At 46.1% G+C, this 25,858-nt stretch overlaps 2 protein-coding genes and 2 pseudogenes across 2 annotated transcripts; 3 read left to right on the top strand and 1 right to left on the bottom strand.

Annotated features, from left to right (window-relative positions):
* Positions 1 to 4,674: 4,674 nt before the first annotated feature.
* LOC123830082 lies at positions 4,675 to 5,221 on the top strand (annotated as a pseudogene).
* A 10,855-nt stretch (positions 5,222 to 16,076) lies between these two features.
* Positions 16,077 to 17,464, bottom strand: LOC123829892 (annotated as a pseudogene).
* Positions 17,465 to 18,290: 826 nt separating this feature from the next.
* On the top strand, positions 18,291 to 18,836 carry LOC123830056 (ferritin heavy chain-like). The gene has a single exon (XM_045856039.1). It carries the CDS (start codon positions 18,291 to 18,293, stop codon positions 18,834 to 18,836), a length of 546 nt encoding a protein of 181 aa, XP_045711995.1.
* A 4,399-nt stretch (positions 18,837 to 23,235) lies between these two features.
* On the top strand, positions 23,236 to 23,781 carry LOC123829893 (ferritin heavy chain-like). Its single transcript, XM_045855832.1, has one exon. The coding sequence runs from the start codon at positions 23,236 to 23,238 to the stop codon at positions 23,779 to 23,781; it is 546 nt and encodes a 181-aa protein (XP_045711788.1).
* Positions 23,782 to 25,858: the final 2,077 nt, after the last annotated feature.

The raw sequence follows: 25,858 nt of genomic DNA on the forward strand, positions 1-25,858 counted from the left end.
GTCCACTTTTATGTCCGTCAATGTGTTTGTTATATATTTAGATGCTTCTACACTGGGTGCATAAATGCCTACAGGGGTTATATCCTGTTGTGGGATGGATCCCTTTATCTTATGTGATATCTTTTGGTACCTTTTAGCGTAGCCTTTGTTTGAAAGTCTATCCTGTATGACATAAGCTCAGCTACTGCAGTTTTTGTTTTTCCTGTTCATATCCATGAAATACCTTTTTGTATGCCTTTACTTTCCCTCTGTGTGTATTTTGATATAAAGTGGGGTTCTTGTAGGTAGCATATATATGACTCTTGGGTTTTTATCCATTTCAGCCGCCTTATGTCTTTGATTGGAGCATTAAACCATTTGCACTTAAAGTAGTTATGGGTAGGGATGTAGTCCCTGCCATTTTACTATTCATATTTTTACATTTTTTCTTCTTCTATTTGAGGTAGTCCCTTCAACATTTCTTGTAGTGCTGGTTGGTGGTGATTAACTTCTTTAGCTTTTTCTTGTCTAGGAAGCTCTTTAACTCTTCTTTGATCTAAATGATAGCCTTGCCGGGTAGAGTAACTTTAGTTGTAAGTTCTTCCTTTTCATCATTTTGAAAATTGTGTGCCCATCCCTTCTGGCCTGCAACGTTTCTGTTGAGAAAACAGCTGATAGTCTATGGGAGCCCCCTTGAGGGTAACTAACTGCTTTTCCCTTGTTGCTTCTAAGCATGTCTCTTTGTCTTTAACATTTGGGATTTTAATAAGGCTGTGTCTTTGTGTCACCCTCCTTGGGCTCATTTGACTGGGGCTCTTTGCATTCCTGGACTTACATGTCTATTTGTTTCACCAGGTTATGGGAGTTTTCTCTCACTATTCCTTCAAACAGGTTTTCAAGTACCTTGCTGTCTTTCTTCTTCTTCTGGTTCCATTGTGAAGTGAATGTTGTCACCCTTGATGTTTTCCCACAGGTCTCTTAACCTATCCTCATTTACTTTTTTCTTATTGCTATTCTGATTGGATGTTTTCTAATTGTTTGTCTTCCAAATTGCTGATTCGATTCTCTGCTTCATCTAAACTTCTGTTGATTCTATCTAAAGCACTATTCCTTTCAGTCGTTTCTGACTGGTTATTTTTTCATGGTTTCTATCTCTGTCATTTCTCACTGAGTTCATCTGTTCTTCCCCTGAATTCATGGAGCAGCTTTATATGCAGTGTTTTGAGCTCTGTATCTGTAGATGGCTTTGCCTCGATTTTGATTAGTTCTCTTTCTGGAGTTGTGTTTCATCCCTTTATTTGCTTCTTCTCTGTCTCCTCATTGTGGCTGCCTGCCTGTGTTTCTTCTCTGCAGGCAGATCTCCTATAGTTCCCCATCTTGGGAGGGCAGCATTATGTGGTAGGTATCCTGTGCAGCCCAATGGCACATTGTCCCTGGTCACCTGAGCTGGGCCCCTCAGGCGTGTCACCTGTGTGGGGGTTCCTGTGCCTTCCTATTGTAGCTGAGCCTTGATTGCTGTTGGTGCGTCAGTGGACAGGACTGACCCTCAGGCTGACTGGCTGTGGAGGCTGGCCCTGACTACAGGTGATGTGCTATTGTGTGTGGGTGGACTACACAGAACAGGATAGGTTTTAGTGGTGCCTGCCAATCCCACCCTTTGGGTGTGTTGTTTGAGAAGTTCTGGATGGTGCTCTGCTGTGGTTGAAACAGGGCACAGGCAGTGTTGGTTCTGGGGCCTCTTGGGAGGGTCTCTGGTGCAGGCTCAGTTCAGCAGCTGTTCCTAGCCAGGGGCAGCTGGCAGGAGATACAAAGTGATCTGCATGGGGAGCTGCCCGTGTTCGACCTGGAGGCTCCTGTGACTGGCAGTGCTTTGGAGCAATGCTGGCTTCCCCTGGTGCCAGGCTTGGGGCCCTTTCCAAGCTACAGGACACACTGAACACGCATTTATTCTTAGGAAGTGAGTTTGTGCTGGGGAATCCAAGTTAAAAACTACATGGACTTGGTCTATTTGAAACAAATATATTAGCATTTTGCCCATTTCCTAAAAGTAAAATGCAGAACCAATATGAGATGATTTTAGTAACCAGTGAAACCAAGAGTATAGATAGGCAGTGTTTCCCTTTATTACTGTTCACTTTAGAAACAGGTATGCTACATAGTCTCTCAACAAACTTTCACAAGTGGAAATGCAGACTGTTTTAATAAGGTGTGTGGGAGAATGTAGGCCAGCTACTCTTTTGCTCAGAATAGTGGCCCCCTAAACTGATCTGAAGCATCATGATACTGACAATCATCTGAACACATTATGCTGTCAAAATAGTGTATTAAAGGACTCCCTCTTCCAGATAGTGAATGTCCTCACCTGAGGGGAAGAAAGAATTTGAAGAACAACAATACAACATAATTATCAAATTAAATTTTAGCAAAGAAGATTACTCATTTGTTTATATAGTGTATGCTCCATTTGCATGAAAAAGAAGAAGCCCTTGAAGGTATGTTTTACTAGTATGAATCACACAAGAGTCTTCTAAGGGAATAGATTGAAAACATGTTTTCAGAACTACAAATGTTATTTACACTGTGATTCCAATCTGTAAGAAATCTATACATCGAGGTAATCTAAAAAAGAAAGAAATCCAGGGCAGCCCCAAGGGCACTTCTCTATTTAAGAAAGAAATACATGTACTTATTGAAAGTGTTTACAGCATCACTACTGGCATCCACTAATAAAAATAGCTTATAATTATTGAGAGCTCACTATGTATTAGACATCAGATTAAGGCATTTACATGCATTATTTCATATCCTCCTCACAATAGCACCAAAGGCAGTACTATTGTTGCCACCATTTCACAGATGATCACAGTGAATTTAGAGATTCATCAATCCCCTAATGTCCCACAGTTTAATAAATGGCTGCACTTAAATTTAAACACATGCAGTGTAACTTAAGGGCCTGAGAACCTAACCACTAGTCTATATGGTATTGAATACATGAGAAGTTTACAAGCCCAGTGAGTTATAATGTGACAAAGTCTGCTGCAGGATGTTAGTAGGGAAGAGATCCTAAAAGCCTGGTGTAACGGGAATGTCAGTCCAGTGGCACACGTCCATAACAGGTTCAATCACTTAAGTAACACTAGTCTAAACTGACATAGCCTGTGATCTGAAATGTCAAAGAGATTTCTGGAGTTATTGTAAGAAGGGCAGTAAATTTCAGCATAGAGCCTTCTGCTCTGCATTAATGTAATGCACAGATTCAGAAAAGTGAACCCTGGCACTGATGGGGCCACAGTCAGCTAGCTACATGGATCTTCAGAAGACATTTATTGGGCATATGCAATAGAAAGAGGAAGGTGAAAGGTAAGTAGGAAGGGACTATTTTAAATGGCCTATCGAGTGACCATACTTACCAATTAATATAATGCTTAGTAACAAACTGAAACATATGAATTAGCACTGATTTTCTAATCCAATATTCTCTGACTAGTAACAAGATGTTTAACCTTTTTATTACCAATCTAAACGTCATAATTTGAAGAAAAGCATTTCAATCCATTCACTTCTATATTGGCCCACAGAAAGGAAGAAAAAAAATGAACCACCATTTTGTTTTATTGCCCCAAAGTTCCTTTTCTTGTTTTCAAAATCACAGACAAGTAGAAATGGCAGGATGCAAGTATCACTGTTAGTCAAGTAAGTAGGATAGAATACAAGTGAAGTGCTTTCTTTAAGGATTTAACTAAACCTTCTGTTTCCTGCCAGAGGGAACTGAAGTCTGAGCTTCCCTAAGAGGACAGAGACTGGCAAGCCAGGTGAAAGGGGTGAAGGCCTCCAGGGGGGTGAGTGATGAGGTCACCCACACTCCACATTGGGGGTGCAGACAGGGCAGAAGGAAAAGTGTCTCCAGGACTGCGCTGAAAGATAAAGACAGGAGAGAGAGTAAAGCGAGTGAAGAACAAATTCCAAGAGTGAAAGATGGAGAGGTGCCTGAGTCACTGAGACGCTGGAGGCCCTGCTCTGCCGCCAGCGAAATGTGAAGCTGATCATGAATGGGGGAGAAAGGGGAGATCGCTGGAGGAACAAGGTCTAGGAAGTCAGCGGGGCTGTCGGAACTGTCCTCATGTCCCTGCGAAGTCACTCAAACAAAGCTTTGTGATATTAAATGTAACCCGTGATACCACGAAAGGGCTATGTTTAATGAAACAATCACATCGGGGCAATTTTCAAATAAGCTGCTCAAATAAAACATGCATGAGATTAACTTAAAACAGTTGCACTTATATTCCTGAAGAACATTTTAAAATGTCGTATCTGCCAGATGCCCATACTTGTCAGGCCCTGTGAGCCACGCTGGCATGGAAATTGGAAAGTGCCAATGCCATTGGCCCCATTGGGCCCCCCTCAAGCACCTCCACCAACGAGGCCCTGCCCTGAGCCTAACCCACAAGCCCAGGTACCTGATGGTGCCTCCCCGCTCCCTCAACAGTTTTAAGTGCCTTAGTTCTTCCGGTCCCACCTCCCAGCCAACTGCAGTGCCTGAGGCCTGACACTTGAGAACCCCTGTGTTGGCGCCACTGCAGGACACTCCCAGTTCCTGGAGCCTCCACAGTCCCTGCCTCAGCGCATCCAGAAGCTTCGGCTACCACACCGCCTTAGTCTCGCTGTACTGTGCCTGCACCTCAAGACCTGGAGATGCTGTCCCGGCCCTCCTTTGTGTGCCAGAACTACCACCCTGAGTGTGAGGCCGCCGTCAACAACCATGTCATCGTGCACTTCCACGCCTCCGAAGTGTACTCGTCCATGGCCTTCTACTTTGACCGTGAAGACGTGGCCCTGAAGCACTTCAGCCAGTTCTTCCTGCAGCGGTCAGATAAGGAGAAGGAACACGCCGAGAGGCTGATGCGGCTGCAGATCCAGCGCGGGGGCCAAATCTTCCTGCAGCACAACAGCAGTCCTCCCTGGGGACGAATGGGACAGTGGCCTGAGTGCCATGCAGTGCGCCTTGCTCCTGGCGAAGAAAGTGAACCAGAGCCTGCTGAGTCTGCACCAGCTGGCCACCGAGAAGGAGGACGGCCACCTGTGCAATTTCCTGGAGAGGCACTACCTGCCCCAACAGGTGATGTTCATCAAAGAGCTGGAGGACCATGTTGACAACCTGCGCAAGATGGGCGCTCCGGAATCCGGCCTGGCAGAGGACCTCTTTCACAAGCTCACCCTGGGCAACAGCGAGAAGAACTGAGCCTGGACTGCCTTCCCGATAGCCATGGGGTGACTTCCCCTGGTCACCGTGCTGAGCATGCCTATTGCCCTTCAAAACCTTCACTTAAGTTTTTTATGTTCCTGTCTTACCATTCCTTCCAATAAAGTTATTGGTTCCTAAATAAAGGTGTTTCATTGATTCCTGTGTGTGAACCCCAAACCTTCTAGGTAATGAAACAGGTATGTAGGAGTGTCTCTTTCAAAACACACCCCATCACTGGTAGATCAGGATTACTGTGGATGGGAGGGCATATTCCCTGGGACCATGGATACAGGGTGCAAAACTTCTTTGGGAACCTGGATAGAGGGAACAGGTGTTCTGAGGGATGGAGGATGAAGGGAGGGGGTATCCCTGGGAGGATGGATGGAGAGAGGAGTTATTCCCAGGAACCTGGGAGGAGGGAGTGGGTATTCACTGACCCCTAGAGGAGGGTGGGGCTATTCTGTGGGACACTATATAGACAGAGGCGGTGTCCTGGGACCCTGGATTGTAGGACAGAGTGTTTCTTGGGCCCTGAATGGAGGGAGCTGTTTTGTGGACCCTGGATGGAGGGAAGGGCTATTCCTGGGACCAGGGATGGAGGGAGGATCCTTCCATGGGACCCAGTCTTGTGGGTGGAGTATTCCCTGGACCCTGGATGGGGGGGGACATTGTATTTTCTTGGCCGTAGATTGAGGGAGGAGGTATTCCCTGGGCCTTGGATGGAGGGAAGAGTTATCCTGGGATTGTGGATGTAGTGAGGTGGTATCCCTGAACCCTGGAGGAGGTTGGGACTATTCTGTGAGACACTGGATGAAGGAGGAGCATCCCGTGGTTCCCAGGGTGGAGTGAGGGAATATTACCTGGACCCTGGGTGGCGGGAGGTCATATTTTCTATCCCATGAATGGAAGGACAATGTATAATCTGGACCATGGATGCAGGGGGCATACCCTAGGAACCAGGATGGAGGGAGGGGGCTGTACCCTGGATCTTAATGGAAGAGAGGGATAAACATTGGGTGAGGGTGTGACATTCCGTGGGACCCTGGATGGAGGGAGGAGGTATTCTCTGATCCCTGGAGGAGGGTGGGGTCTTCTGAGGAATAATGGCTGGAGCCAGGGGGGTATCCTGGGACCCCCGATGGAGGGTGAGAGTATTCCCTGGGCCCTGAATGGAAGATGGATGTATTTTGTGGACCCTGGGTGGAGGGAAAGGCCATTACCTGGACCCTGGATATAGGGAGGGGATTGCCTGGGATACTGCATGGAGGGAGAAGTTATTCCCTGTACACTGGGCAGAGGGAGGTGGTATTCCCTGGACCCTGGATGGAGCAAGAAGTTATTTTTTGGGGTGCTGGATTGAGGCAGGAGGTATTCCTTGGGCCCTGGATGGAGACAGAGGGTATTTCATGGCCTTAAACTGGAGGGGAGAGGTATTCCCTGGGCCCTGGATGGGGGAGGAGCATTCCGTGGGACCCAGTCTTGTGGGTGGAATATTCTCTGGACCCTGAAAGGAGGGAGATTGTATCTTCTTGGCCCTAGATTGAGGAGGAGGTATTCCCTGGTCACTGGTTGGAGGGAGTGGTATTTCCTGAAACTTAGAGCAGGATGGGACTATTCTTTTGACCCTGGATTCAGGGAGCTTTCATTTCCTGGCCCTTGCATGAATGGAAGGGTAATTCCCTGCACACTGCAATGAGGGTGGGGTTATAGGCTCTAGGAGAGAGCCTAGGGAAAATAGCAGGTGGGAGAGGGCTGTCCCTGGAACCTGGATGGAGGAAGGGCATACACCCTTGACCCTATAGGAGGGTGAGGCCATTTTGTAGGGACCCTGGATGGAGGGAGGGCATACTATATGGAACCTGGATGGAGGGAGGTTGTATTTCCAGGGCCCTGAATGCACAGAGGCATTATTCACAGTCTCTGGATGGAGGGCAGAGGTACTCTCTGGACTACACATGGAAGGCAGGTGTATATACTGGTCCTGAATGGAGGGAGTATGTATTCCCTGGCCACAGAATGGACAGGGCACGTATTCCCTGGACTCTGGATGGAGTGAAAGAGTTTTCCATGGGACCCTGGAAAATGTAGACTTTATCTTCTCCTTAGGAACCATGTGGCATATGGCAGGGGGCAGTCAGGTGGATGGTCTGATGCCCTGGTGAAAATAGATGCATGTCCATGCTCAAAATACAAAGCCTGCCATTAAAATTATTGCTGTGCTTGCCAGTGGCCAAGAAAACAGAGAAGTGAGATAGGGCAAGAATCAGAGGGTTCTTACATTTTAGTTTATATGTTTGTAGTTTCACTATAGTACATGCAAATGTTAATGTTTCTTAACAACACCTGTGCTAGCAAGATGAAGATCTCAGAAGCAATCTTGGCAGAGTACTGATGCAGACCCCAGCTCGCGGGGTCCCTGTGCTGTGGCTGTGAGGAACACATTCACTGGGACTACAGAAGTCCTGTGGAGAAAAAGGGACAGCGTGGCAGCTCTCTGAGTGATAGAGAAGACCCAGAGCACCTGCCTGGACAGGCTTTTCTTGCTTTTCTGGGTACATTACATCCAGGGATGGTCCTGATTTACTATGTACAGGTTTCCCTAAGTAGATGACTGCCTTTTACAGATAACAAAGGAAAGAATGTTGCTAACTACTTCACAGAGAAGGATGTGGCAGACCAAGGGGAAAAGTGGTTTGAACTGGTTACACTCCACACTTGGGGAGGTTTAGCAATAGCTTTTAGTAAATTACTTTAAAGGTATGCAGTAAACATTTGCTGCCTCAATCCAGGGCTGAGAGCAGTTTTAGCAAAAGCAGACTCATAGCAGCCTAGGTACAATGCAGGCCTGATTCCCTCATGGGAGAACCTATCCGTGGGCCTGGGTCTTCTGTGTTGACTTACTCCCCACTGGATTTTTCTCAGTCAGGGGCTGGGCTACATTCCCCGCGCCACACAGATCTGTTCCCTGTAGAATACCACTTCCACAAGCTCTCACTGAGAAACTGCAATGATAGCTGAGCCTTAGGATGGCTTTCCCAGAGAAATGAGAATGTCTTTCCCAAGGTCCCCATGCTCGTCATGCCTTGTACCCTTACAAAACTTCCAAATATAGCTTTTTGCTTCAGCTTGTCCTCTTTCTTCCATTAAGGAAACATGATACTCCAAACAGGAAATTATCTCCATAGGATGGGAAAATTCATAGTCAAGGCTGAAGGTCAAATTTCTGGTATTGAATATGAAGTAGTATACATTCCCCTGCACGTTATCAGTGACTCAGTGCTTTCAAGAATGTAGAGGGAGGGGGAGAGCTGAGGGTGGGAGGCCAGTTAAGAGATCTTCTAGCTGATCCAGGTGAAAGGCACTGGGGGTTGAACTCTGGTGGTGACTGAGAAAATGAAGAGAGGTGGGCAAATTCCACAGGGACTGGATGAGCTGATAAGTTCAGCTTATGGGCCAGAGGTGAAGAGTGAGGGACCAGGAAAATAATCTGGGTACTGGTGATTAGAATTGAATACCTGGGTTGATTCTAGCACTGTTTATTAAATTTGAAGACTTTTTTCTCCAGGTGTGGGATCTGCCATATCATTACGCAAAAACCTGAGATGCCAATTGGACATCCAAGTGGAACCATCTTGTAGATAACTCTGAGGCTCTGAAGCTCTTCGTAGACCCAGTGCTCCAGGTTTTGTATCAGGGACTGGGTATGTAGGCAACCTTGGCCTAGCAAGTATCAAGACTTCATACACAGCAAACAAAAACCATGTGTTCAGTATAAATTATATTGTTTACCCACTCTAGGCACAAGGACTATGCCTATCAATTAGGAAAAGGTAGGAACACTTCCCTAAATCAAAGTTCCCAGACACCAGGCCCAAGTGGGCCCAACCTTCTAGAGGAGGTCTTTCTAAAGACAGTGGTGCCAGTCCTGCCATGCTGACTCATTCATGCACAGTAGGTGTTATTTACCCACAGTGGGCACGGATCACCCACCCACTAGTACAATGAGACTGACATAATAATATCTATGTTTAAGGTGTGTAAGCAGTAGCAAAAAAAAAGATACTATCATGAACAAGTATATGCCACCAAATGAGACAATCTGGAAGAAATGAATAAATTCTGAGAAACATACAATCTTCTGAAGCTGAATCAAGAAGAAACTGGAAATTTGAACACATGGCTTACAGCTGAGGAAATCAAACGCAGTCATTACAAAAAAAAACAGAAACAAAACAAAAAAAAACCTACCCAACAAACAATAGCCCTGGACTGGATGGCTTTACAGGTGAATTTTATTCAACTGTGGCATCTGACACCTTTAATCTGCCCCAAAGTACACTCCTAAGACAGTGAGTGAGCTTAACACAATGCACACATGCAGAAAAGGGACACAATACAACACATCTACCTAGAAGAATAAAGTACTAGTCTCCCAATGTCAGAAATATCGTATTTATTTTTGTCAGAAGGACTGTCCCTGTCCTACCTATAAGCCATGCCATGTAGCCTCAAAGGAACACCCCCTGATAACTCAGCACACTCCAGGCTTCCATTGCAGCAGACGCCCTGTAGGGAAATGCACATCACAACTGCGGATGAGATCCATGCTCACTACCTCAGCGGATCAAATATGTCATTTATTCCTAACTGTACAGGAACACAGGTTTGCCAGATGTATGAGGAAGATAAAATAAAAAAAGACAAGGAATACACAGAACTGTTTCTGGGCAGGGCGAACCCCGATATAACACAGAAAACAGAAGAGAATTTTACCAAAAATTCAAATTCATATTCTCAGAACTTCAATGGAAGAAAACGGATCTATACAATAAAAATGTCTCCTATAGAAGGAATTAGAGGACAAAGTCCTTGCAACATGGACATATTATTGCAAAAATTGAAAACATTAAATGCTAAGAGGTCAGAACACATTCTCCCCGCCTCACCCAGGCTGTGATGCAACCAGGAACAGGACTCCTGTGCACTGCCCACTTTGACAACCCCTCCCACCGCACCCCGCTTTGCCACTCCCCTTCCCAGGGATCCTCTTCGCGCCTTCTCCAGAACACTCGCGAGAATTGGTCACCTTTTTCAGTCTTCAGGTCCCACCTTTCCTTTTCCGGTTCCATCTCAGAGCCAAAACCAGCAGTCGCCTGCTGCAGACCACTGGAGCACCACCCCCCTGTGCAGTGCTGCTGACTCACCCAGGGGGCGCCCAGAGGCTACTTCACATCTCCAGCTCCTGCTTCCAGGACTTCTTCACGTCGGTGCCCCCCAGCCCGCACCTGCGCTACCAGACATGGCGACTGCGTTTTGCACCCTGCCATGTGGGTAAGAACTGCCACCCCGAGTGTGAGGCCGCCATCAACAACCAGGTCAACTTGGAGCTGTTCGCCTCCTACGTGTACCTGTCCAAGGCCTGCTACTTCGGCCGTGGAGATGTGGCTTTGAAGCACTTCAGCCTGTTCTTCCTTCGGCAGTCGAACAAGGAGAGGGAGCACGCGGAGTATCTGCTCGGGCTGCAGAACCGGAATGCCAGCAACCCCCGCCTATGGTACATCCCCAGGCCTAAGGAAGAGAAGTGGGAAGAATGGCCTGAGGGTCCTGGAGTGTGCCTTGCAGCTGGCGAAGAGAGTGCACCCAGAGCCTGCTGAGTCTGCACCAGCTGGCCACCAGAGAAGCACGGCCACGTCTGCAACTTCCTCAGGCATCACTACGTACATGAACAAGAGATATTCATCCAAGAGTTGGGGGACCATATCAACAACCTGCGCAAGCTGGCGGCCCCGGAAGAGAGCCTGGCAGAGTCCCTCTTTGACAAGCTCAGTCTGGGGGACAGCAAGAACTGAGCAAGGACTGCCTGCCCAGTAGCCCGCGGGGGTGACCTGCCCTGGTCACCATGCAGAGCGTGCCTGTTGCCATATTGCCCTATGAAATGTTCAGTTAAGTTTTTATGTTTCGAGTGCTTTCATTACTTCCTAAAGTTATTGGTTGCTATATAATTAAAGGTGTTTCATTGGTTTCGCGTGTGCAAAACTGTCACCTTTCAAATTTTAAAATAAGTGTGCAAGAGTCTCTTCACTCACCCATGCCCCATCGTGTGCAGCATGGGATCTCCATGGATGGAGGGAGGGGATCTCCATGGGTGGGACCCTGTATGGAAGGAGGTATTCCATGGATCCTGGATGGCGGGTAGGGGGGTATTCCCTGGGCCCTGAATGAAGGGTGGACTATTCCCTGGGAGTCTGAGTGGAGTGACAGGGTATTCCCATGACTACCCTGGATGGAGGGTAGGAGGTAATTCCAGGACTCTGGATGGATGGGAGGGATATTCCTTGGGACCCTGGATGGATGGAGGGAGAAGGTATTCCCTGACATCTGGATGGAGTGAGAGGCATCCCCTGGGGCCTCTGGACAGAGGGTTAGAGGTTTCTGTGGGACCCTGGATGGAGGGAGGAGGTATATCCCTGCACAGTTTAAGGAGTTAGGGCTGTATGCCCTGGACTCTGGATTGAGGCAGGGGGCTATCATTGCCACCCTGAATGGAGGGAAGAGGTATTCCCAAGATCCTGGATGGAGGGAGTGGGTACACCTTGGGACCATGGAGTGAGGGGGATATCTCTGTGTGACCCCTAGATTAGGGGTATCACACTCATTTTCACAGAGGGCCACATCAGCTTCGAGGTTGCCTTCAAAGGGCTGCAGATAATTTTAGGACTGCATAAATGTAACTACTACTTACTCGTTTAGCCAGGGCTCATTGCTTCCAGAGGGTAGAAATCATGGTGCCATGGCGTGGATAAAAACAAAGTGGAGGGCTGGATTCAGCCCTACAGGGCCTTGTGTTTACCCACCTGTGCCCTAGAATGCTGGGAGGACTTATTCTTGGACCCTGGATGGAGAGAGATGGGTATTCCCTGGGACTCTGGATGGAGGGAGGAGCATTCTGTGCAACCCAGTATTGGGGATGGGGTATTCTGGACCCTGGATGGAGGCAGGACTGTATTCCCTGGGCCAAAATGGAGGGAGGAGCATTCCCTTGGCCCTGTATGGAGAGAGGGTATTCAAGGCCTTGAATGGAGGGGAGAAGTATTTCCTGGGACCCTTGAAATGGAGGCAGGAGTATTCCCTTGAGCAAAATGTAAGGGAAGAAGTATTCCCTGGACCCTGGATGGAGGGAGGGGGTATCCCTGGATGCTGTATGGAGTGAGGTGGTATTCCCTGAACCTTGCAGGAGGATGGGGCTGTTCAGTCAGACACTTAATGAGGGAGAGGCATTCAACAGCATTTTCCCTCAAGTGGGCTGCCTTTGGCCTCACCAACTCCACCAATTACTCCACAACTTGTTTGAATCCCGTCCTTAAAAGAATGCTAGGTTTTGTCTTTGTACTCAGGCCCTCTTGTTGTTGTTGTATGTGTGTAAACACCTACACATACATAGGGGCACGCGGACATACATACACACACACTACATTTGCATCACTGCCAGTGGTTTGGAAGAAATCAGCACTTATCTGGCTGGACAAACTCAAGGGATAACATTACTGAAGGAGAAACAAGTCATACAGCTGACAGTACTCGGCAGATCAATGAGCCTTTCCTCTTGAGTGTTTGTCAGGTGAGAAACCAGAACCTGAGAACTCCATCCACAGAAAGAAGCAAAAGCCAAATGTTTATATTCTACCTAAAGCATATGTCCCAACCCATTGATTGACATTGAAATAAATTAAGTTTAAAATCATTTTGGCAGACAGCTACCAAATAATCAGATATTTCCTAGGAATTTGAAATTGCCTAAATATGTTTAACTGACCTTAAATACTCAGGAGGTTTGGTTTGTTTGTTTGTTTCTTTGCTTGTTTTTGGGAAAATGGCAAAACTCCTCAAGGAAATAAATCTAAAGGACATTGTCTATTTTTCAAGTGTGAGCAAAAACTGAAGAATGAAAAGCTCAGAAGGAAGGTAATTCTGTGAATAGCACACAGAAAACACTACACAAAATCTACCTTTGTAAGTGGTGTTTTTTGCTAAGTTTTAACATTGCCTAGTTGAGGTTATTATAGTTTTATGAATGAGAAAAAGAGCATATAAACATTTGAGAGTATGAAAGAAAAGTTAAAAAAAATTAAAAATGGGAGAAAAAATTGCTCATGTCCAATCATGAACAAAAATGATTACATGTAAAAGTTATTGTATTAGCACTCAAGGTCAATATGACTATGAGGCATAGACAAATTTTATAATGATTGTACTTTTTTGCCTAACTTGTTTGGAAATACTACTCAATTTTAGTGAAACAAATTATCTACAGCTTCAAGACATTCCGAATCTGTAGGCTAATTTACATAATTTATATAATATTTTTAATAGAACAAAACTTTAGCACCTCCAGTTACTGAAATTAGTGAGACCTTTAATGTTACTTCATGAAACCAGAATAACTACATCAGAGTAAAGTATCACTTTCCTTTTCACAAGTTAATAAAAAAGACAGACAATATTTAAATAGTGCCTTCCACTACCTGAAAGGTAATTTACTTCATGAATCTTCCAGAGAGCTAAAGTGTGCCAACTGTTTCATAAAGAAGAGTGGCCCAGACCTGAGATGGCCCACACATATCAGGGAATGAAGGCATGGCACAGGAAGGAGAACTTGAATCTCAGCAAAAAGAAAAGAGACAGAAAATGTGTTCTCAGTCAGAAGTGATTATGTTTCAGAGAAAAAACACAATCTGAATTGCAACTGAATCTTCCTAATTTTAATGTTACAGTTTTGTTTGCATATCTTTGTAAATTGTTAGCCTTAAATCTATATAGGCATGCCTTTAAGCACAGAGATTTTTATGCCTAGTTTTATGTTTGTGCATATTAAAGAAAAATTATAAGAATAATTTGTCACCATTGGGTGTCTTTGATTTTCTCCTTCTCAAGAAAACCCAGTTTAAACACATTCAATATCCAGTCCAACTCCATTATTTGAAGAATTAATGAGACATGATGAGAAATAATAAAATAAAGCTTTTAATGAGGACTTCAACATTTTAACTAGTGTTTCTGAGCCCCCACTATGTGAAATTTAGTATCACAGCAGTTAAACAGTTTTTGCCCTGAAGGAGCTCATGGTGCAGCCAAACTTTCCAAACTACCCAGAGAGGAATCCAGATCACAGTGTCACTGGCTGCTAATTACAAGATGTGTGCATGCTGGAGCATGTTACTGGCTCTCAAATTCACAGCTTCTTTATCTGTAAAATATGGCTGGTTAAGGTGAAAAGTTAACTGAGAGAGTATCTGTAACAGTGAGGTAATAGAGTGTCAACAGCCCAGAGACAGATGATATTAAGGATGGATAAGATAATGCTGATTTTGGATTGCTCTCACTTTTCACTGCTGCTTTATTAAATGAGTTTCATACATATGCAAACACACACAGAGTAAATCACCAATTGCTGCTACTTATGATCTGCTTCCTTGTAAATATATCGTCAAGCCTACTGCACGTATTAATATTTAAAGAAAAGATTAAATACAACATTGATTAATGCTTAGCTGCAAAAAAGGCATATGTGAGGAGTTTGTGGAACAGGTTTTTATATTAGGACCGATACAAATATCTGCATTATAATATGTACTCAATAGAAATATAGTGAATGAATGAATGAATAAAAGCTCATCACTGACACTGAGTCAGAACTTACTGTCTAAAATCAGTGGTGTAACTATTAGATCTGTAGCATTTTGAAAGAATGAAGAGAACCAAAAGTCAAAACAGAGTTTTTGCCAATTATGGCACTAGAATTTTTATTTGTTGACTCTGCATTTGTCATGCATAATATTGTGATGGATAATTTTATATATCAACTTGACTGAACCAGGGTATACCCAGATAATTCAATCAAGCATTATTCTGTGTGTGTCTGTCAGGGTGTTTTTCCATGAGATGACTATTTAAAACAGTCCACTGAGTAAAGCAGATGGTCTTCTCTACTGTGGGTGGGCCTCATCTAATCAGTTGAAGGCCTGAAGAGAACAAAAATGCTGAGCCAACTCTGAGGAAGAAGGAACTCCTCATTTTCAACTGACTTTGAGTGGGAAACACTGTTTCTTTCCCCTGCCTTCAACTTCACTTCTTGGCTCTTGAACTTATTGGCCTTTGGACTGGACCTGCAACAGCAGCTTTCCTTGGTCTGAAGCTTGCCAAATGGAGATTTGGGGAATTTTGAGCCTTCATAACCACATGAGCCAATTCTTTAGTTTACAGACAGACAGGCAGACAGACAGAGAGGTAATATTCTATCAGTTCAGTTTCTCTGGAGAACCCTGACTAGTAATAATACAGTATAAACACTGACCACAAACATTTCAAGGAAATCTTATAGTTTTATATTCATATTTTAAAAATATAATATTAACTTATAGTTTATCATTATGTGTTTATATTTACTACTGGAGGGGATACTTTTATTTATAAATATGCATATTTCCTTCATGGAATTTTGAGGTTCCCAGCCCATGCTTGTTTATTTATTTCCCTTAGAAAAGATAGCTTTTCAACCTTAGGTAGAGTAAAATGATAAGGATGAATTATTACATAATACTGGAACATAATGAGAAACATTCTACAATAGCAAGGTTTCTTCTATTTAAACAGATTCCTACAGTGAGATCTATAATGAAATCTCCCAGAGAAATTTGGAAAGTCTACAATTACATTAAGACTAAACACTGATGTAAGGAAATGTAGATTAAAATTTCATATCATTGAGAAACTGATCATGTAGTTCCTTTTTGCTACCCAAAATGTGTTTATTGGGATGGCCCCCCACTCCTCTTGATTCAGGCTGCTTTTCGTGCTACTTGCTTCTGAAAGAGCATCCTTCTGCAAGCCTTGCTTTTCCTCCTGTAGGCTGACAGAGGACAATGGGGCAGACAACACACAAAACTACCATTTGTGCATGGCTAAAGCCATTGGTGATCTTCTAGCATCTTGGGCATTTCCCACCCATGAAGGAGGAATTGGGGATCTACACCAGGGGCTTCTTGTTGTGTTTCCTCTTCTCTTCTGCAGAGGGATGACAGAGATCATTAGTGAGAGGCAGGTTGTGATGGGGATGTGGTCCCCAACAGAAACTTGATCCTCTAGTTCTTTTCAATGTCTAATGTATGATCTGTCATTACAGTAAACATATCAAATAGACTCCATTATTATTCTATTTTTACATAATCAACAAATTGAATATCTGTAAAACTGACTAGATAAGTTTAATTTGTGATATTTGATCCTTTGTTTTCTTCACAAACACTGAATGAGAGTTATCTACGTGGAGAAGAGCAAAGGAGGAAAAATCGGGACACTTGTAATAGAACAACAATAAAATATTGAAGAAAAATGAAATAGCATAAGCTTCCAAAGACAAATAGACAACACAAAAAAAGTAGAGTAATCAAAACTATGGGAATAAAACTTTACGGGAAAGTAGGCATTTTATTCATAACTATCACACCATGTGAGAGCACTTACAATATTCTGTCACTCTATGCTGGTTCTTGAGACAAGACCCACATTTGATTCTTCTGTGTATCTCCAGAATCACAGTGTCCAACACATATTTCGAATGTATGTTTCGTGGTTGAATAAATCATAAACAAATTAGTTACAAATACCTAGGTTTGTCTTACGTCTTCCACTATAATATCCTTGAATTGTAAGAACATGCATTCTCTTTTTAATTTCCATACATGTATAATATCTTGGATGTATTTACCTGGGATGCAAAGGGGAGAAAGACGGCAGTTTTCTGTTTGTTTGTGTTTTGATCTGCTTCTGCACTAGAATACAAGTCCCATGGGAACAGATGAAGTGTCTCTTTCTTACTTGTATTTACCCAAACCCTAGATACTGCCTGGGCCATTTTAGATAATAAGTATTGGTTGCATGAATTAAGGGCTATTTGAGATCAGTGATATTCTCAACTGCTGTGGCTTCTTCCCTAGAACTTAACTGAAAGCTTTAAAAAAAAGAAGAAGGCTGGCTGAATGGTAGTGAAACTACAAAGGAGGTTGGAGGGGATGAATACATGCACATGGTTAAGTGCTTTCTCTTAGGGTGTACCTAAGTCTTCTGTTTCCTGCCAGAGGAACCTGAAGTCTGAGCTTACCTAAGAGGACAGAGACTGGCAAACCAGGTGAAAGGGGTGAAGGCCTCTAGGGGGTCAGTGATGAGGTCACCAACACTCCACATTGGGGTGCAGAGAGGGCAGAAGGAAAAGTGTCTTCAGGACTGCGCTGAAAGATGAAGACAGGAGAGAGAATAAAGCGAGTGAAGAACAAATTCCAAGAGTGAAAGATGGAGAGGTGCCCGAGTCACTGAGGAGCTGGAGGCCCTGCTCTGCCACCAGCGAAATGTGAAGCTGATCATGAATGGGGGAGAAAGGGGAGATCCTAGAGGAACAAGGTCGAGGAAGTCAGTGAGGCTGTCGGAACTGTCCTCATGTCCCTGCGAAGTCACTCAAACAAAGCTTTGTGATATTAAATGTAACCCGTGATACCACAAAAGGGCTATGTTTAATGAAACAATCACATTAGGGCATATTCAATTAAGTTGCTGAAAGAAATCAAGCAGGTGATTGACTCATATCAGTAGCACTTGCAGTCCTGAATAATACTTTTAAATGTCATACCTGCCAGATGCCCAGCACTGAGACGCCCTGTCAGCCAGGCTTGCATGCAAATTGCAAGGTGTCAATGCCGCTGGCCCCCTTAGGCCCCCCTCAAGCACCCCCTGCCAACAAGGCCTTGTCCTGACCCCAACCTCTGACGCCCAAGCCCCGCCCAGATACCGGATCCTGCACCCCGCACTATTGGGTGGGTCTGTTTTTCCGGTCTCAACTCAGAGCCAACTGCAGCGCCTGAGGCCTGACACGTGAGCACGCTTGCGTTGGCGCCACTTCAGGACCCTCCAAGGTCCAGCAGCCTCCACAGTCGTGCCTGCCACAGCCCACCTGGCAGCCTCGGCTACCCCACTGCCTTAATCTTGCTGCCCTGTGCCTGAGCCTGAAGACATGGAGATGCTGTCCGGGCCCTCCTTTGTGCTTCAGAACTACCACCCTGAGTGTGAGGCCGCCGTCAACACCCACATCAACGTACACTTCCACGCCTCCTACGTGTACTCGTCCATGGCCTTCTACTTCGACCGTGAAGATGTGGCCCTGAAGCACTTCAGCCAGTTCTTCCTGCAGAGGTCAAACAAGGAGAAGGAGCACGCCGAGAGGCTGATGAGGCTGCAGAACCAGCGCGGGGGCCGAATCCGCCTGCAGGACATCAGCAGTCCTCCCTGGGACGAATGGGACAGCGGCCTGAGGGCCATGGAGTGTGCCTTTCACCTGGCGAAGGAAGTGAACGACAGCCTGCTGAGTCTGCACCAGCTGGCCACCAAGAAGGGGGATGGCCACCTGCGCGATTTCCTGGAGAATCACTACCTGCACCAACAGGTGATGTTCATCAAAGAGTTGGGGGACCACGTCATCAAGCTGCGCAAGATGGGAGCTCCGGAATCCGGCCTGGCAGAGTACCTCTTTGACAAGCTCACCCTGGGTGACGGGAAGAAGAACTGAGCCTGGACTGCCTTCTTCACAGCCATGGGGTGACTTGGTCACCGTGCTGAGCATGCCTCTTGCCACATTGCCCTTGCAAAACGTTCACTTAAGTTTTTATGTCCAAGTTTTACCATTTCTTCCAATAAAGTTACTGGTTCTTAAACCAATAAAGGTGTTTCATTGATTTGCGTGTGTGAACCCCAAACCTTCTAAGTAATAAAACAGGTATGTAAGAGCTTCTTTTTCCAAACACACCCCATCGCCTGTAGATGAGGAATCTGTGGATGGGAGGGCATATTCCCTGGGACCATGAATACAGGAAGCAAGTATGCTTTGGGAACCCCAACAGAGGGAACAGGTGTTCTGTGGGACTGAAGATGAAGGGAGAAGGTATCCCTGGGGCCATGGATGGAGAGAGGATTTATTCCCAGGATCCTGGGAGGACGAAGTGGGTATTCACTGATCCCTGGAGGAAGGTGGGGCTATTCTGTGGGACACTAGATAGAGAGAGGGGATATCCTGGGACCCTGGATTGAAGGAGAGAGTATTTCCTAGGCCCTGAATGGAGGGAGGGGCTGTTCCCTGGATGCTGGGTGGAATGAGGTGGTATTCCCTGAACACTTGAGGAGGAGGTTGGGGCTTGCCTGTTGGACATTGGATACTGGAGGGGGATTCCATGGGTGCCATGATGGAGAGAGGGGATATTACCTGGACCCTGCTTGGAGGGAGGAAGTGTTCCCTGGGCCCTGAATGGAAGGAAAAATTATTTCCTGGTCCCTGGGTGGAGGGGGGAGCGTTCTGTGGAACCCAGGTTGGAGGGAGGGGTTAATCCCTGGGTCCAGCATGGAGGCAGGGTATTTTCCCTGGGGCATGAATGGAAAGAGGACCAATTCCTTGGATACTTGATAGGGGGAGAGAGTCTAGGCAGGACCCTGGGTGGAAGGCCTGGGTATTCATTGAAACCTGGAGGAATATGGAGCTATATTGTGGGACCCTGGATGGAGGGAGGGCATATTATATGGAACCTGCATGGAGGGAGGTTGTAGTTCCTGGGCCCTGAATGTATGGAGGGGTATTCCCTGGTCTTGGGATGGAGGGTGGGGGTCTTCACTGGATCCTACATGGAAGGCAGGGGTATTTTCTCATCCTGAATGGAGGGAGTATGTATTCCCTGGACCCTGAATGGGCAGAGCAGGTATGCCCTGGACCCTGGATGGAGTGAGAGGGTTTTCCTTGGGATGCTGGAATATGCAGAGGTTATCTGCTCCTTAGAAACCATGTGGTATATGGCAGGGAGCGGTCAGGTGGATGGTCTGGGGCCCTGGTGCATGGAAACAGATGCATGTCCATGCTCCAAATACAAAGCCTGGCCTTAAAATTATTGCTGTGCTTGCCACTGGAGAAACAATAAATGGAGTGAGATCGGGGAAGAATTAGAAGGTTCTGACAATTTATTTGAAAGTTTTTACTTTACGATAGTACCCAAATGTTAATCTTCCTTAACAATAACCGTGTACCAAGATGAAGACCCCAGAAGCGATCTTGGCAGAGTACTGATCCGAACCCCGGTCCACAGGTTCCCTGTGTTATGGTTGTGAGGGACACCTACCTTCACACGGACTACAGATGTCCTGTGGAGAAAAACAGACGTCATAGCTGTTCCCTAACTGAGAGAGAGGGCCCGGACCCCTGCCTGGACAGGATTCTATTGCTTTTGGGGGTACGTTATATCCAGGATGGTCCTCATTTACTATGCACAGGTTTCCTGTAGCTGATTGCTTTTTACAGATAGCAAAGGAAAGAATGTTGCTAACTACTTGAAAGAGAAGGATGTGACAGATCAAGGGGAAAAGTGGTTGAACCGGCTACACTCCGTACAGGGGAACTCTAGCATAGATTTTAGGAAGTGACTTTAAAGATGTAAAGTAAACTTTTGCTGCCCCAATTCACAGTGAGCGAGCTTCAGGAAGAGCAAGACTCATTAGCAGCCTAGGTACAATGTAGGCCTGATTCCCCACAGGAGAACCTATCTGTGGGCCTGTGTCCTGTGTTGACTCCCTCCCCACTGGATTTTCTGAGTCAGAGGCTGGGCTGCATTCCTAATGCCACACAGATCTCTTCCCTGTAGACTACTAGTTCCACAAGCTCTCACTGAGCAACTGCAATGATAGCTGAGCCTTAGGCTGCCTTTCTGAGGGACATGGGAGTGACTTCCCAAGATCCCCTTCCTGGTCGTGAATATTATCCTTACAAAACATCCACATATACTTTTTTGTTTGGGTTGTCCTCTTTCTTCCATTGGGACAATATGATACCCCAAACACGAAATTATCTCCATAGTAGGAAAAAGTAGAAAGTCAAGGCTGAACGTCAAATTCCTGGTATTGAATATGAAGTAGCACACATTCCCCTGCACGTTATCAGTGACTCAGTGCTTTCAAGAATGTAGAGGGAGGGGGAGAGCTGAAGCTGGGAGGCCAGTTAAGAGATCTTCTAGCTGATCCAGGTGAAAGGCACTGGGGGTTGAACTCTGGTGGTGGCTGAGAAAATGAAGAGAGGTGGGCAAATTCCACAGGGACTGGATGAGCTGATAAGTTCAGCTTATGGGCCAGAGGTGAAGAGTGGGACATGAGGAAAATAATCTAGGTTCTGGTGATTAGAATTGAATACCTGGGTTGATGGTAGCACTGTTTATTAATTTGAGCACTTTTGTCCCCGGGAGGGATTGCCATGTTATTTAAAATCTGAGGTGCCCATTGGACATCCAAGTGGAGCCATCATGTAGACAACTCTGAGGCCCTGAAGCTCTTCCTAGACCCAGTGCTCCTGGTGTGTATTGGGGGCTGGGTGTGTAGGCACCCTTGGCTTAGCACGTACCAAGACTTCATACACAGAAAAGAAACATGTGTTCACCATAAAGTATATTGTTTACCCACTCTAGGCACAATGGCATTCTCATCATTTAGGAAAGCTGGGAATCTGCCCAAATCAAAGTTCCCAGACACCAGGCCGAAGGCCCAACCTCCAGAGGAGGCCTTTCTAAAGACAGTGGTGCCAGTCCTGCCATGCTGACTCATTCACGCACAGTAGGTGTTATTTACCCACAGTGGGCACGGATCACCCACCCACTAGTACGATGAGACAGATACAACAATATCTATCTTTCAGGTGTGTAAGCAGCAAAAGAAACTATCATGAACAAGTATATGCCACCAAATTAGACAATCTGGAAGAAATGAATAAATTCTGAGAAACATACAATCTTCTGAAGCTGAATCAAGAAGAAACTGGAAATTTGAACACATGGCTTAAAGTTAAGGAAATCAAAGCAGTCATTAGAGAAAACAAAAACAAAAACAAAAAAAACACCCGACAAATAAAAGCCCCGGACTGGACGGCTTCACAGGTGGATTTTATTCAACTGTGGTATCTGACACCTTTAATCTGCCCAAAGTACAGTCCTAAGACAGTCAATGAGCTTAAGACATTTCAGACCTCCAGAGAAGGGACACAGTAGGACACATCTACCGAGAAGAAAAAAGTATTAGTCTCCCAATGTCAGAAATATCATATTTAATTTGGTCAGAAGGAATGTCCCTGTCCTACCTATAAGCCATACCATGTACGCTCAAAGGAACACCCCCTGAGTAGCTCAGCACACTCCAGGCTTCCATTGCAGCAGACGCCCTGTAGGGAAATACACATCACAACTCCAGACCAGACGCCTGCTCATTACCTCGGTTGATGAAATAAGTCCTTTATTCCTAACTATAAAGGAACACAGGTTTCCCAAAAGTATGAGGAAGATAAAAGAAAAAAAGGCAAGGAATACACAGAACTGTTTCCGGGCAGGGCGAACCCCGATATAACACAGAAAACAGAAGAGAATTTTACCAAAAATTCAAATTCATATTCTCAGAACTTTAAGGGAAGAAAATGGATCTATACAATAAAAATGTCTCCTATAGAAGGAATTAGAGGACAAAGTCCTTGCAAGATGAAGATATTATTGCAAAATTGAAAACATTAAATATCAAGAGGTCAGAACAGATTCTCCCCGCCTCACCCACGCGGAACCCGCCCCTCCCACCATCCAACCCTCCACCCCCCATGCCCCACCCCCCCGCATACCTTTAGCTCACCACCCTCCCCCAAGGATCCTCCTTGCGCTTCTCCAGAACACTCGCGAGACTTGGTCACTTTTTTCCGTCTTCAGGTCCCACCCTCCCTTTTCCGGTTCCATCTCAGAGCCAACCACCAGTCGCCTGCTGCAGACCGCTGGAACACCACCCCTGTGCACTGCCGCTGACTCACCCGGGACGCTCAGAGGCTACTCCGCATCTCCAGCTCCCGCTTCTACGCTTCTACGACCTCTTCTTCGCTTCGGTGCCCCCAGCCCGCACCTGCGCTACCAGACATGGCCACTGCATTCGCGCCCTGCCATGTGCACCAGAACTGCCACCCCGAGTGTGAGGCCGCCATCAACAACCAGGTCAACCTGGAGGTGCACGCCTCCTTCGCGTACAAGTCCATGGCCTCCTACTTCGACCGTGGAGACGTGGCCTTGAAGCACTTCAGCCTGTTCTTCCTTCAGCAGTCCAAGAAGGAGATGGAGCACGTGGACTATCTGTTGGGGCTGCAGAACCAGCGTGGCGGCAACCCCCGCCTGTGGGACATCCCCATGCCTGAGGAAGAGAACTGGGAGAATGGCCTGAGGGTCCTGGAGTGCGCCTTGCAGCTGGCGAAGAGAGTGCAGCAGAGCCTGCTGGGTCTGCACCAGGTGGCCAAGGAGAAGCACGGCCACGTCTGCAACTTCCTGGAGGGCGGCTACCTGTTTGAACAAGTGATGTTCATGCGAGAGTTGAGGGATCATATCGCCAACCTGCGCAAGCTGGAGGCTCAGGACGATGGCCTGGCAGAGTCCCTCTCTGACAAGCTCACTCTGGGCGACAGCGAGAACTGAGCCGTGACTGTCTGCCGAATAGCCACGGGGTGACCTGCCCTGGTCACCATGCAGAGCATGCCTATTGCCATATTGCCTGCCCTAAGAAACGTCCAGTTAAGTTTTCATGTTCGAGTGTTATCCGTACTTGCTGAAGTTATTGGTCGCTAAATAATTAAAGGTGTTTCATCGGTTTGTGTGTGCAAAACTGTCACTCTTTTAGTTTCAAAATAAGTGTGCGAGATTCTCTTCACTCACCCATGCCCCATCGTGTGCAGCTTGGGATCTCCATGGATGGAGGAAGGGGATATGGTGGGACCCTGGATGGAAGGAGGTATTCCATGCATCCTGGATGGAGGGTGGGGGGGTATTCCCTGGGCCCTGAATGAAGAATGGACTTATTCCCTGGGACCCAGAGTGGAGTGATGAGGTATTGCCTGCTACCCTGGATGGAGGAAGGAGGTAATTCCTGGACTCTGGATGGAGGGAGGGGCATTCCTTGAGACCCTGGATGGATGGAGGGAGAAGGTATTCCCTGGCACTCTGGATGGAGTGAGGAGGCATCCCCTGGGGCTCTGGACAGAGGGTGGAGGTTTCTGTGGGACCCTGGATGGAGGGATGAGGTATCCCCTGTACTCTTTACTATGCAGTTAGGGGGTATGCCCTGGGCCCTGGATGGAGGGAGTGGGTACACTTCGGTCCCCCCTGAGGGAGCAGGTATTCTGTGTGACCCTAGATCGGGGTATCACACTCACTTTCACCAGGGGACATATCAGCTTGGTGGTTACCTTGAAAGGGCTGCAGGCATTTTTAGGGCTGTATAAATGTTACTACTCCTTAACTGTTACGCCAGAGCTGAGCACTTACTTGCACAGGGTAGAAACAAGGTGCTGGGATGGACAAAAACAAGGTGCAGGGCCAGATTCCGCCCACGGGCCTTGTGTTTGCCACCTCTGCCCTAGATGGAGGGAGGACTTATTCACTGGACCCTGGATGGAGGGAGGAGGCATTCCCTGGGCGCTGGATGGAGGGAGAGGCATTCCGTGGGACCTTGGATGCAGGGAGGAAGTACTGCATGGGACCCTGGGAGAGGCAGAATCAATCTCCCCTTATAAACAATGTAGGTACGTGAGGGTGAGGTCAGGTAGGGCCCTGGTTAAGTAGGTTGCCCGTGTATGGTAAAAGCATAATAAAAACAGTAGGAAAATCATGATACTGGTTGCCTGTAAGGAAGTCGTGAAGAATGGTGTTGGGCAGGGGCTAAAATAAAGGCATAAACAGCTTTACATGAAATGTTTATGTTCATTAAATCATGCAAAAACTAATCGTTAAGTCTGTGTAGCCAGATGAGGTTATTGGAAGTCCTAAGGGTGGAGTATGCCTGAGAAGCTACCACTGGACAAAAGTGACAATGGCAAGTGAGCCTCAGGCTGGCTTCCCCGAGAGTCAGAGGAGTGACTTCCATAGTCACCAATGCTGGGCTTGCGCACTGCAGTGAGAAAACCGATACGTATACTTCTGCATGTTTTCTTTCATTTGTTTTATATATATATATTTTTTTTCATGTATAAAAATGCATATATATTTTCAGCACCGCAGCTCATTTTGAATCTCCAGACTAGATTCTGAAAATGTTTGCTTAGGGAGACACCCTTTGTTCAAAACCAGTTCAGTGACAGCATAATCAGATATGATGTGGCTGCATTCCAGACCTTTCCTGAGCCTGGCTGTACATCTGCCTTTAGGTTTCAGGTATCCACTTCTAATTTAGTAAGTCTTACTTGCTCCCAAGAGAGCCTAAGCTAGTATGTCTTCTTATTATCACCACAACTTTACCAGGCTAGGCCATAACTATTTACAGTAAATACCTACTCTAGAGGAGTAAATGACATTTTTCTCTCTGTCTCTCGGTCAGATTCCTCTGTAAGGAAAATAAAGATGAAAGAGTATGAGGGATAAAAACAAATAATTGCCTGCATGGAAATGGAGACTAAGGAAGGCTGCTACCACAGGCCTCCCTTCTGGCCTGAAAGTGTTTTCACGTTAATTTGCAGGTCTTGAACTTTTAGACCAGCCTTTCCAAGACTGTGTTCAGTAT

Source organism: Phyllostomus hastatus, unplaced genomic scaffold (genome assembly GCF_019186645.2).
Source record: "Phyllostomus hastatus isolate PE091 unplaced genomic scaffold, TTU_PhHast_1.1 phas_scaffold_12, whole genome shotgun sequence".
Taxonomy (NCBI): domain Eukaryota; kingdom Metazoa; phylum Chordata; class Mammalia; order Chiroptera; family Phyllostomidae; genus Phyllostomus; species Phyllostomus hastatus.

Excerpts from the sequence above, each read along its gene's own strand:
- LOC123829893 (XM_045855832.1), top strand. The coding sequence starts at position 23,236 with ATGGCCACTGCATTCGCGCCCTGCCATGTGCACCAGAACTGCCACCCC.
- LOC123830056 (XM_045856039.1), top strand. The coding sequence starts at position 18,291 with ATGCTGTCCGGGCCCTCCTTTGTGCTTCAGAACTACCACCCTGAGTGT.